Below are 12,853 nucleotides of genomic sequence, written 5' to 3'. Positions count from 1 at the left end.
GCAAGAATAAGCCGCCGTGTCCAGCCTCTCTGTCTTATCCACCTTGTCCTTGGGAAAGTCACATGACGTTTCTGAACTCCAGCGTTCTTGGCATGGAACAATCACTACAATCACATGGAAGAGGATGAGATAATTAGTTGAGAAAGTTTCAGGGAGAGTTTCTGGTACTTTGAAGATACTTAAACATTGTTACTCTCTTCTTTCAACCTCCCCCCAACCCCTAAAGCCTCTCTCTATTTGGAAGCTGGCTTAACCTGCTGTTGTCCAGCCTCTAGTTGGCACTGGTAGTAGACCTGTGTTTGGATGGATAAATAGACATAAGGGGACAGATTTCTGGAAAACTGAATGAGAGTCTTGGCCTTTCTGAGCTTGGGGAGCAGGTTTGAAGCTGACTGTGCCTCATCAGCCACTGTCCCTGCAGGTCCTGCTTCTCAGAAGATGCACTATTACAGATACTCGAACGCCGAGGTCAGCTGCTGGTACAAGTACCTGCTCTTCAGCTACAACATCGTCTTTTGGGTAAGTTCAGGGCCATGGCCATGGTTCCTTGTGTGATTGAATCCTTTATCACCATCATGATTCTCTGCATACTTCTGATGACCAGACTCCAGTGCCACCCTGGAAAAGAGGTGGTGGGCAGGGTCCATGGTCCCTGCCCTCATAGAACCAGCCAAGAGTGTTGCCATGTGACTGCAAGCCAGATTAAGTGTTCTAACACAGTCTGGACAATTCAGGAAGCCTTTGGACACTGTCTCAGTGGGCAGTGCTGTCTTCCTGGCCCAGCAATCCCCCGGCAAGACATGAGCAGCCAGGTCCTTTGTGGACCAGGCTCTCTGCTGTATCCCAGGAAAGGATAGTCAGTACACAGCTGAGAAGCCTGTAACAAGGGCCACAAGGTCCTGCACTTCTGGAAACAGTGGTTTACTAAGAATGGTATTAGCTTGCTGAGCATCAGAGGGTAGGCAGGGCAGCTCCTTGCTGTTGTGTGTGTGTTTGGCAGGATGTGCTAAGCAGAAGATGCAGAAAGTGAGCTGGGGGCTGAGACCTGAGGATTAATGAAGAGACCGTCCAGTGGGGTTTGAGGAGACATCTAGTCAGAATGATAGTTGTAAAGGCTATCCTGAGGCAGAAGTGAGCTCAACATGGGCAAAGGACAACAGGCAGCCATGAGACTGGAGATAATAAGTAAGTCAGTGCGGACAAGTAGAGAGATACTTAGAAGCTGGTTATACAGGCCTCAGTGCCTGCTAAAATTATTATTATTATTATTATTTTTACCTCTTTTGCAGGGCTAGTAATTGATCCTTGTGCTTGTTAGGCATGCACTGTACTACTAAAACTACACCAAGCCCCCAATAATTTTTATTTTCAGATAGTCTTAGTTGCTGTCCTGCCTAGTTTAATGTTTGACACAAGCTAGAGTCATTTGGGAAGAGGATTCTCAATAGAGAAGACACATCCATAAGGTGTCCTATGGGCAAATCTGTAGTGATTGATGTGAGCAGGCCCAGCCCACTGTGGGTGGTGCCATGCCTGGGCTGGTGGGCCTGGGTGCTATAAGAAAGCAGGCTGAGCAAGCCAGTGAACAGCACTTCTGCATCAGCTCCTGCCTCCAGGTTTCTGTTCTGTGTGACTTTGTGCCCTGATCTCCCTTAGTGATGGACTGTAATCTGGGAGGTAGAATAAATCTTTTTCCTCCCCAAGTTACTTTTGGTCATGGCATTTTATTATAGCAATATACGAGTGTTGCCCAGGATGTCTTTGAATTAGACTCCCCTGCCTCAGCCTTCTGAGTAGCTGGGATTATAAGCATATGTTATCACACCTGAGTTTCTATTTCTTTAACTCATGGGAGGTTTTGTGTATGTGTTGTGTGGTGTGATCTGACTTCAGAGGGACTGGAGAGTGAGGGAGAAGTCCGGTTGAGCCTTGCTCTGAGATGGAACTTTGGTGGGGGTGTGTAAAAGCTTGAGGTTTTCTTTGACTGGCCTTATGAGGGTGTCAGAGACCATCTTGGAGATTCATCGTGGAAAGGTGTGTGTCGGGAGAGAGCATCATAGTGAGTGTGCATACCAGCGAGGAGAAATTTGAATATTACCCAAGATGCTGGTAGAGGAGGAAAGTTCTCATGGAGCTGGCCAAGATGAGTACAAGCCTGATGTAAAAAGAGGTTTCTCCGGTAGAAAAGAACAGTCAGCTGTGTCTCAGTGGGATGAGCTTGGCTGCCTTGGTTGATTCGCCAGTCATGGAGGACGGGAAGGGATGGGCTGTGTTGAGGAGGTTGGTCAGGGAACCAATGGAAAATAAAGAAGTGAAATTATGACTGGCAGTTCTTTCAAGTATTCTGACGTCAAAAAGAAGAAAATTTGGACAGTTGTTGGAGCTGGTCAGGGGTTGGGGAGCTACATACAATGTGTGTGTTTTGCCATCATGACTGGGCAGGGTGAGACAGACACTGGCACTGTATGGGAAGGTGAGGGGAAGTGATCGTGTGTAGAAGCTTTTATACCAGCACTTGGGGCAAGTGGAGAAAGGGGCCAGGGTGGTAATTTCTTTTCCTTCTGTCCTGGAGTTGATGTTTGCTATCAACCAGTTGGCCAAATGGACGGATTTACTAAGATGCCACTCTCCCCTCTCCCACCCCTCCTCTCTCCCACCTCTCCCCTCTCCCAACTCACCCCTCTCCCACCTCTCCCCTCTCCCACCCTTCCTCCCACCTCTCCTCTTTCCCACCTCTCCCCTCTCGCACCCTTCCTCTCTCCCAGCCTTCCTCTCTCCCATCTCTCCCTTCTCCACCTCTCCCTTCTCCCACCCCTCCCCTCTCCCACCTCTCCCTTCTCCCACCCCTCCCCTCTCCCACCTCTCCCTTCTCCCACCTCTCCCCTCTCCCACCTCTCCCCTCTCCCACCTCTCCCCTCCCACCCTTCCTCTCTCCCACCTCTTCCCTCTCCCACCCCTCCCCTCCCACTCTTCCTCTCTCCCACCTCTCCCCTCTCCCACCTCTCCTCTCTCCCACCCCTCCCCCTCCCACCCCTCCCCTCTCCCACCCCTCTCCTCTCCCACCCCTCCTCTCTCCCCTCTCCCCTTTTTTCGCCAGTGCTCATGCATGCTCTACTACTGAACCCTCCACCCTCCAATTCTTCCTTCCTTTTTAACCTTTGCTTTATAGTGTCATGTCCTGGCGATGTATCTCTGTGTACTTAGGAGTTTTCTGTCCTAGAGAAAGAGGGTGGAACACAGTGGTATGGTCTTCCATCCCAGACTTTTTCCTGTCTTCAGACAATCTTTGGGCCTCATCTTAGTTCCTGATGTGGGCATCACTGGGTGTCAGTATGCATGTTTACTCTCTGCCACTATGACAAAATACCAGAGATAGTTAACTTATAAAAGAGATGCTTATTTTGGCATACATTTTAAGAGGTTCCATGATCACCGGAACTGTTGATTTTAGTCTCTGGTGGGGATATCAGATGTGGAGTTGTGACAGCAAAGTGATCTCCTCATGGCCAGGAAGCAAAAGAGGCGAGGAGTGGGCTAGAACCCCTAGTCCCCTTCATCAGCATGCACCCAGTGACCTCTGATCTGTGGCAGTATGTTCTTAGTCGCAGAGACCTGTACTTCATTCTTGCCATGTACTATGGGGCTTCTCAGACCTGCATTTTGCTCTCTATCTGAAGAGCATGTGCTCCCTGTTTGTCCAAGCAAGGGCCGCTGGTCTTGCCTACTTGGCTTTTGACTTGACCTTTGACTCATCCTAACTGTTGCAGGCAGCACAGTACCCTCATTGTCATGGCCAAGTTCCTGGTCACTTCTTCCTCAGAGGTTCTTCATAATAGATTCTCGGTTCTCAGGGAGCACGACTCAACTCGCGTACACACTGGCAGCACAAAATGCAAACAGTGGAGTTCAGTGAGTCCAGAACTGTGGTGAGCCTGCTGGATTGAAGTGTGTGGTAGTATTTTAAGGCTTTTGTAGACTTGGCAGTTAGTGTCTGTGGTTGAGAGTTAATCATTTTTGTACGTGAGCACTGGGGCAGAACAGGAGGGAGCAAACATGAACAGTTAGGAGTGCCTCATAGATGATAACGCACGTGGGAGGCTGGTCCCGTGGTGCTGGTCACTGTCCCCGCTGTTCCTGGCAAGGACTCACTTTACCAGTAAATTCCTGGGCCCAGCAATGTGGAGAGATGCCTAAGTCTTGAGACTCACAGAGACCTAGAAAGCTCACAGTGCAGTAAGGAGAAGCCAGCCCCTCTGGGCACCTAGATACAGTCTGGCCTCTCTCCTGAACCTAGTGCTATTATTGAGAAACGCTAATGTCACTCAGCTGCCTGTTGTCTCCCTTTCACAGTTTCAGAAAATGTAGAAAATGGCATGCTAATTCCATATATATGACTTCTGGGTTTCTTTCTTTTTAGATGGAGAATATAGAAAAATTTAAGAAGCCTCATGTTTCCGTTATCTGGCTTCAGAAGCGAACTGGTCACAGCTGGTTTTATTTTATTTTTTGGCCCCCACCCTCTTTTAGATTACTTTGAATCAAAGGTTGGGTCACTTTCCACACAGAGTACTTGTGTTTGGTGGTTTTCATTGGGAAAGGCTGCTCAATAGGCCAGCTTGAGCATGCAGGAGGCAGAGGCAGCCTGTTGTTTCTGCGACCAGGTTGGGGTGTAGGGACAGACTAGCTGCACCTCAGCCTGCCGGTTTAGCATTGTCCCCTCAGTAACTGTAGTGGCCAGGTCCCTGTAGCAGTCAGTTTTTTTCTTCTGACTTTGAGGCTGGGGTCCCAGGGACCATCATCCATATAGTAATCTTCTTCTTCTTCTTCATCTTCTTCTTCTTTGCCGTCTTCTTTGTCATTGTCCTCATTTTTCTTTCTCCTTTTTCTTTTCTTCTTCCTCCTCTTCTTCCTCCTCCTCCTTTCTTTTTCAAGGTTTATTTGTGTATTTTATGTTTAGCATGTATACCTGAATGTCAGAAGTGGGGATGAGATCCCGTAAGTTAGGCTTCTTGAGGTTGTTTACACGGGGATGATGCAGAAAACCACTTCCAGCAAGCCTAGCACTTTGAGAGCACTAACATCCCCCCTCTTTTTTCTCTTCAATCACTTTTTGGTCGTGCTAGACCTATTTCTAGTTCAGAGTCTCAGTTCAACTCAAGGAAATGCAAATCAAAACCACAGTATAACACTGCCTCATACCCACAAAGATGGGATGTGTTTTCTTAAAAAAAAAGGAAAGAAAGAAAGAAAGAAAAGCAGAAAGTAAGTGGTATGGATATGAATAAATTGGTTACCTTGTACATTGTTGTAGAAGCAAGTGATGATCCCCGAAGGCAAGCTGGTCTTATTTGAGGCTAACAATGAAATAACCATCTGCTCCACCAACCCCACTTTCATTCTCTTTCCTCATTCTTTTGCCCTCTTTAATTCTCTCACCCAGAAGAATCAAAAGGAGAATGTCAGATGTTTGTACACCAATGTGCATAACCTTATTCAACACAGCCAAAAGATAAAAACAGTGTGTGGCCATTGGGGTCAGGGAGTCAGGAAATGTAGCATCTGCATGTCAAGAGAGCCTTAATCACTCTAGGACAAACACTACAGTGTGGACCTATCTTTAGGACATTACGTTAAGTAGAGTAAGCGAGATACAAAAAGAACAGTTTGATTCCACTTACAGGACAGATGCTGTGTGGCTCCACTCAGTGTAACTAGAATATTCAAGAGAAGCAGAAAGTGGATTAGGTTGCCAGGTGATGAGGAGGTAAAAACGGGGAGGATCATAGTCTGTTTGTGCTGCTGTTGCAGATTACCATGAGCTGGGTCATTTATAGCCAGAGATGTTTATTTGGTGGGTGGTTCTAGAGCAGAGTTTCTCAACCTCTGGGTCGGGACACCTTTAGGAGTCAAATGACCCTTTCATAGGGGTCACCTAAGACCATCCGAAAACATAGATATTTACATTATGACTCATAACAGTAGCAAAATGATAGGTATGAAGTAGCAACAAAACTAATGTTATCGTTGGGATTCAGCACAACATGAGGAGCTGTACTGAGGGCTTGCAGCTTTAGGTAGATTGAGAACCGCTGTTCCAGAGGCTGAGGAGTTCAAGACTGGGGAAGTCATAATGATGGGCGGCATCACATGGGTGAGAGGATGAAAGAGGGTAACGGAGGCCAAATTCAGCTTCTCTCTTTCTGTGTGTAATGTTGGGGATGAGCATGGGGCCATGAGTCTGTGGGGTAAGCGCTTTTTGCTTAAGGGATCTGGGTTCCATTGTGGAATATCAAAAGAGTTCTCTGATGGATGGCGGTAATGCCTGGCCCTGTTGTGATGTACTTAGTGCCACATAGCAAAAAATAAGTTATATCATATGTGTTTCACTACAATTTAAAAAGAAGTATCTCATTTTAGCAAGCAGAGAAAGAGAAACTGAGAAGCAAGGCTGGGGGAGCTGTGGAAGGCCCTGTCTTTGTTCCATACAACCCAGTTCTGTAAAGAATGTGGACTGTCTTTGGATTTTGCTTCCTGGTTGTTCTTGAGGGGTATTATCTGCAACTCGGGGTTGCTTTCCCCATAAGCATTGACTGTAATCTTTACAAGTTCAGATAAAGGCCATGCCTGTTTCAGAGATAAAAAGAGTTAAAATGAATACTCCATCCCTTCTAGATGCAGAGTCTGCACAAGGAGAGCCTTCTGCCTCTACCCCCCACCCCCAACAGGGTTTCTCTGTGTAGCCTTGGCTGTCCTGGACTCACTTTGAAGACCAGGCTGGCCTTGAACTCTCAGAGACCCACCTGCCCCAGTCTCCCAAGTGCTGGGATTAAAGGTGTGTGCCACTACGCCTAGCTGCTTCTGTGTGTCTTTAGTTTAAAAAAAAAAAAAAAAAAAAGCTTACAAAAAACAACACCCTGCTGTTGACATCCTTAGTGATTTTAAGATCGAGCCATAGCTTTCCGGCTTGTAAGTTTTGGGAGTTAGAACCTGAGCCTAACTATGCAGCCTTGCATCTGATTTAGACAGTGGAACACCTTGTGAAAATCTGAACTCTGTGCTTAACTTAAAGCCCTCTCCTTCAAGGTGTCTGATACCACTTATGTGTAGGGTGAACATAATTTATAGTCTGGGTCAGGAAACTTAAGAACAACAGAGAGGTTATTGATAGTTTTGCCAGAACAACAAGTGAGCCCCAGTCTACTCTTGACACACCAGGACCAGTGGCTGCCCTACCGCCCTGTCAGAGAGACAGCAAGAGGCCTGGTAGAAAGCACAGCCACACCCCATCCCCCCATTGTTGGGGAGGAGGGGGGCTAGCCTTTTTCTCTCTCATTGAGCTCTACCCATGTTGCGTGAGACCCAAGTCTGATTGCAGTAGGTTTCTCACCTATTATATGCGTTCTCATTCTCTCTGTCTCTCCCAGACTCTTTTTCTCACTAAGATAAGGTAATGTAGCTGTGGGTGACCTTGCATTTCTGATGGTCCTTCTGGCATGGACCACTGTCGTGCCTGTTTTACATAGTACTGGGGTTTGAGTCCAGGCCTTCATGCACACTAGGCAAGCATTCTCCCAACTGAGCACATCCTCCGCTCCTTTGCTTCCATATTTTAAGTGATGCGTGTGAGAGAGAGGTGTCTGCTGTTTTAACAGTGATGTGATGTAGTTTTGTTTTCACTGCTGAGATATGGTAGCTTTTCTTTCAAGAGTTATTGAGTGAACCTTCTGCAGTTGCATGAGTCCCAGAAGACTAAACAAGGCATCCCAGGATAACTTGCCTTCCTCTTTCATGCTGCAGTTGCCTGTCTATAGGTGTGTGCACTTTCATGTCTTTATGGGCAGAATCCTTGACGTCTGGAGGGCTACATTATTGCATCAGCGTCACTGGTGTAGAGCATTCAGGTTGGTGCTGCACAGTCTTTCTGGTTGTGTCTTTGTAGAACCTCCCACGTGAGACATTTAGGCTCTTTCATCTTTCACTATTCCAGATAAGGCTGTAGAGATTAGGCTTTATGTAGTACGGAGTCTTCCCTGGAGGAAAGGGAGAGAAGTTATTGCTGAAATGGATTCCCAGGAGTGAGATTTAGTGGGTCAGAAGGTGTGTCCATTGATTTGACCTGGCTGACACACTTGCCCAGTCCAAATCACTTTTCCAGAAAAGCTGCTCCAGTGCACAGGAAGTGGTTCGCTTTATCTCTTGGCATAGGTAGGAATGTGCATATTCTCAGACTCAGCCTTGCCAAGGCTGAGGGCAGAGGATGAGGACTGCTGTAGTCAGGGACTTCCCTAGAGTTAAGGTGTGGCTAGGAGTGTTGACCTGCACATGCCTCAGCCTTGTGTGAAGCTGTGACCTCCACTATTTATGGAGGAAGGCTGTCCAGGTGCATGGAGGCCAGTGCCTGCCATGTGCTTGTTATATGTCACAGGGTGTGTGCAAGACCACGTTGTCTATGTCTGTCCACATCCCTTTTGTGCCAGTAGATCACTGCACGGTAACTGTCGCCTGGAGAGGTCAGCCAGCTGTGTGGGGCCTCAGTTCCATCTTGTTTGTACTGTTTTTTGTTTTTTCAGAAATCCCTTTTTAAACTTGTGGTGAGGGTTTGGGGAGAGGGCTCAGTGGATAGATGACTTTGTTGCCAAAGTGAGGACTGGAATTCAGACCCCCCGAGCCCACATAAAACTGGGTGGATACTCAAAGGGCAGGTTCCTGGGTCAAGCTGTCTGCCAGGAGACCCTGGCTCAGTAAATAAGGTGAAGAGCAGAGAAGATACCTGTGACAAGCTCTCCACACCCTGGCACTTCCTCTTAGTGTTGGCTTATCCCCGTCCTCCACTCCCTTCCTTCCTATCCCTGCCCTACCCTTCTACTTCCAGAGTTTCCGGTTCCAGTTCTTATCGTGTGTTCTATTGATGCCTCACACCCTTCCTTGAAGCCTTCTATTCTGTCTTGTGGGCACCTTCCGGTTTCCTGGCCTCCATCCACATACGAGTTTTTTTCGACGCCTCACAATGATTTTCAATAGTGGCTGAGCAGTTTATACTCCCACCAACATTATATAAGGGCCCCTTATATCCCCATACCCTTACCAGCCAGCACGTGCTTTCTTCATACTAGCCATTCTGACCAGGGTTACATGGACTCTCAGAGTACTTTTAATTTGTGTCTCCTCTGTGGCTGGTGATGCTGAGCGCTCGCTCTCACCCCCTCTCCCATTTCTCCCTCCCTCCTCCCTTTCCCCCCCCCCCCCCCCTCTACACACACACACACACACACACACACACACACACACACACACACACACACAGGAAAAAAGGGCAGACGAATTAATGCTCATTTTAATCCCAGCACTCAGAGGCAGGTGGATCTCTTGAATTTGAGGCCAGTATGATCTACACGGTGGGTTCTAGGCCAGCCAGAGCTACATAGTCAGACCACATGTTTTGTCCATTCAGTTCATTGGTCTATTTATTGATCACCATTTTGGGTACTTTTCTTTTTGTTTTTTAGTGGTTCCCCCCCCCCCCCAAATCTATATATTAACCTGAATCCCTTAGGCTAATGTAGCTGGCAGATTTCTCTTCCATTCTCTAGGCTGCCTGGTCATTCAGCTTGTTTTGTGTGTGCATGTGCGTGTACTCATGTGTTCATGCAGAAAAGCTTCTTAATTTCATGTAATCCTGTTTGCCAATTCTTGGGCCTATTTTTTGTGTTACTAGGGTTCTACCCAGAAAATTCTTGCCTATACGTGTGTCCCAAAGTGTCCTCTGTGTGTTTCCTCTCCTCAGTGTGAACTGCATTTTGTGCAGGGCGAGAGACAAGGCTTCATTATGCATCTCTTGTGGTCCTGGAAGTTTGTGGACCGCGCTGGCCTCAGGCTCAGGGCTCTGCCTGCCTCTGCCTCCTGAGCGCCCGGCCGCAACAGTCTTTCTGTGTCTCTCTTGTGCTCCTTTCCTCCTGTCACATGTTTGCCTCTACACTCCTGCAGCATGTGTGTCTGTCTTCAAGCCCTTGCTAATTCTGTCCCCTAGGTATTGATTTCTGCCACCTTATTACACGTCTTTTTTCTTTTAGTAATTTTTACCTGGATGCCAGGTAGTTTTTCAGGAGAGGATTCTTCCCTAACAGTATGATGTTATAAAATATTTTGTTATGGGCATGTGTCATAAATTACATACAGTTGTAAGCTGTTAAGAATTGCTAAAGTAGCTGGTCGCATGCTTTTAATCCCAGCAGTCGGGAGGCAGAGGCAGGCGAACAAAGTCTACCGAGTGTGTTCTAGGGCTACAAGAGAGAAACCCTGTCTGGAAAAACAAAACAAAACAAAACAAAACAAAAAACAAAATAAAACAAACAAAAAAGAAATGATAAAATAATGCATAGTCCTACCCTGAGTTCCTATAGCTGAGCTAAAGGAAATCCTGTCTTGGTGCCTAGGTCCAGATGGTTTAGTGCGGGTCTTGGCCCCCGTGACCTGGTCCTGCCTGTTTTGCACATACTTTTCAGTGGAACAAAGCCGCCCCCATCATTTGTCTGTCATCTCTGGCTTCTCCCAGTGTTCACAGACAGTGGAACATTTGCAGCAAAGTTCATGGAACATACAGAACTGAGAATATTCACTGTCTGGGATTGCTTTACTCACTGGGATCTCTCTGTTTAGTCACAGTGCACAGGGGCGGTCATGCTGGGGGACCTCTCTTGGATTACTGTTACTCCCCTGCCTTGCCTTGACCTCACATTTCTGGGTGGGGCTCCAGTTTCCAGTGTCACAGTGAACTATGTCCCTGGAGCAGTCCCTACCCTTTTCTGGGCCCCTTGCTGGGTCACCAGCAGCCACAAAGGGTGCATCTGCTTCTTGTTCACAGCAGCCACCCATATGGGGGGAGGAAAAGCTGCTGTGTGATAGCGTTGTGACACCGGGCATGGTGCCTCCTGCCATGGGCCCCATTTCCCCTATAATGAGGAAGCTGAGGAAGCCAGCCCCAGCCTCCCCTCTGCTTCTCAGACTGGCCAAACTTCCGTCGAGAGGTGGTTCTTTTCAGACTTTTTAAATGGGTGTTTATTTTATTTATTAGTATTGCTTGTGTGTGTGGTGTGTGTGTGTGTGTGTACATGCATATGCTTGTGTCATGGTGTGCATATAGAGATCAGAGGACAATTTAGGGAGTCTGTTTTCTCTTTCCACTGTTGGATCTGGAGGTCAAATGAAGACATCAGGTTGGTGTGCCTTTACCCTCTGAGCCATTTGTTGAATCCTCAGTTAATAAGGCTTTTAATATGGGATTATTTGGAAAGAAAGTCCCTGCTCTGTGAAGAGCTCCGAGGGTTCCCCCATTCCTAGTGTGCAGGGCTGTACAACCCCAGTAGATAGCCTATGACTCAGCGCTCAGCCCACCGGGTGGACTTGCAGGACCAGGCTGGGTCTAGGGCATCTCACCTTGTGGTCTTGACCTTTTTGGGGGTTGAATGACCCTTTCACAGAAGTTGCCTAAGACCACCAAAAAACACAGATGTTTACATTATGATTCATAACAGCCCAACCCTACAGCTGTGAAGTAACAGTGAAATAATTTTATGGTCACCATAGCAGAAGTAGCTGTATTAAAAAGGGCTGTGGCATAAGGAAGGATTACAAGCCCTGGTTTGGCATCTGTGTCTCCTGGAGGCCAATCTGACCCCAAGTCTAGTTGAATCATGGGCATTTGAAGGAGTCTCAAGTGTCTCTGGTATTCTTTGAACTCACAGACCTTGGGATTCTGGGGTGTGCCAGGACCCTGGCTTTCCCTCCTGCCTGGTAGGACGTAGGTGGCAAAGCATCGCCAGCAGAGGCACTTGATTGTGAAATGGAACCGCAGAGAATGGCTGCGTAAGCCTTGGGGTGTGGAGGAACAAAGTTGTTAGTGTCGTCATTTCTTCTGGCCCCTGGTGTCCCCCGCTTTCTGTTTGCATCCTCCCTGCCTTCCCTTCCTGAACTCTGCGTCTCTTCTTTTCTCCAGAAGCAGAAGCTGAGCCTCTGGATGGGGGGCTTTTTCTCAGGACACTAGTGTGTTTGGAAGCTGTGAGGGGCAAGACAGTACTAGCTACATTCTCCATGCTGCGACATAGTGCCCGACAGAAGCAACTTAAGAAAACTTCTGGCTCATGGTGTGAGGGCGTAGTTCGCCACAGCAGCAGGAGCATGAGGTGACTGGTCACAGTCATGGTGTGAGGGTGTAGTTCGTCACGGCAGCGGGAGCATGAGGTGACTGTTCACAGTCACGGTGTGAGGGTGTAGTTCGTCATGGCAGCGGGAGCATGAGGTGACTGGTCACAGTCATGGTGTGAGGGTGTAGTTCGTCATGGCAGCGGGAGCATGAGGTGACTGGTCACAGTCACGGTGTGAGGGTGTAGTTTGCCACGGCAGTGGGAGCATGAGGTGACTGGTCACAGTCAAGAAGCAGAGAGAGAATGCTGGTGCTCCAGTCATTTCACTTTTTTATTCAGCCTGGGACCTCGGCCTGGAATGGTGGGGTCTTACCATCTCAGTTAACCTCTCTGGAAATACATGTCTTCTACTTGATTAAATCATGCAAGTTGCTGGGAATTGAACTCAGAACCTCTGGAAGAACAGCCAGTGCTCTTAACCACTAAGCCATCTCTCCAGCCCCTAATTTGATCTTTTGAGGTGGAAGAATACATCTTTAATCTAGGCCACACCTACCGGCAGCCTGTTGGAAGCTTTTGTTCTTTACTTGCTTGCTTTCCCAGGCAAGGCGATTCCTTTACTGGCATTAGAGCCTAGACCTTTGGTATTCCAGCACATACTGAAGACCAGCCAAGACATCCGCCCTTGTGGGCTGAGAAACTACTGGATTCTT

At 47.7% G+C, this 12,853-nt stretch overlaps 1 protein-coding gene across 1 annotated transcript in view; it reads left to right on the top strand.

Moving 5' to 3' along the window:
- The window catches only part of Tspan14 (tetraspanin 14), a 60,344-nt gene that overhangs the window by 32,458 nt on the left and 15,033 nt on the right, over window positions 1-12,853 (top strand). Inside the window, exon 2 of the mRNA XM_051142282.1 lies at window positions 422-519. Coding sequence (XP_050998239.1) covers window positions 439-519 — 81 coding nt within the window. The 5' untranslated portion in view covers window positions 422-438. The remainder of the gene's footprint in view (window positions 1-421; window positions 520-12,853) is intronic.

This window comes from Acomys russatus, chromosome 3 (assembly GCF_903995435.1).
Source record: "Acomys russatus chromosome 3, mAcoRus1.1, whole genome shotgun sequence".
NCBI lineage: Eukaryota > Metazoa > Chordata > Mammalia > Rodentia > Muridae > Acomys > Acomys russatus.
The sequence above is the reverse complement of the archived record's forward strand: the minus strand, read 5'-3'. Positions and strand labels throughout refer to the sequence as shown.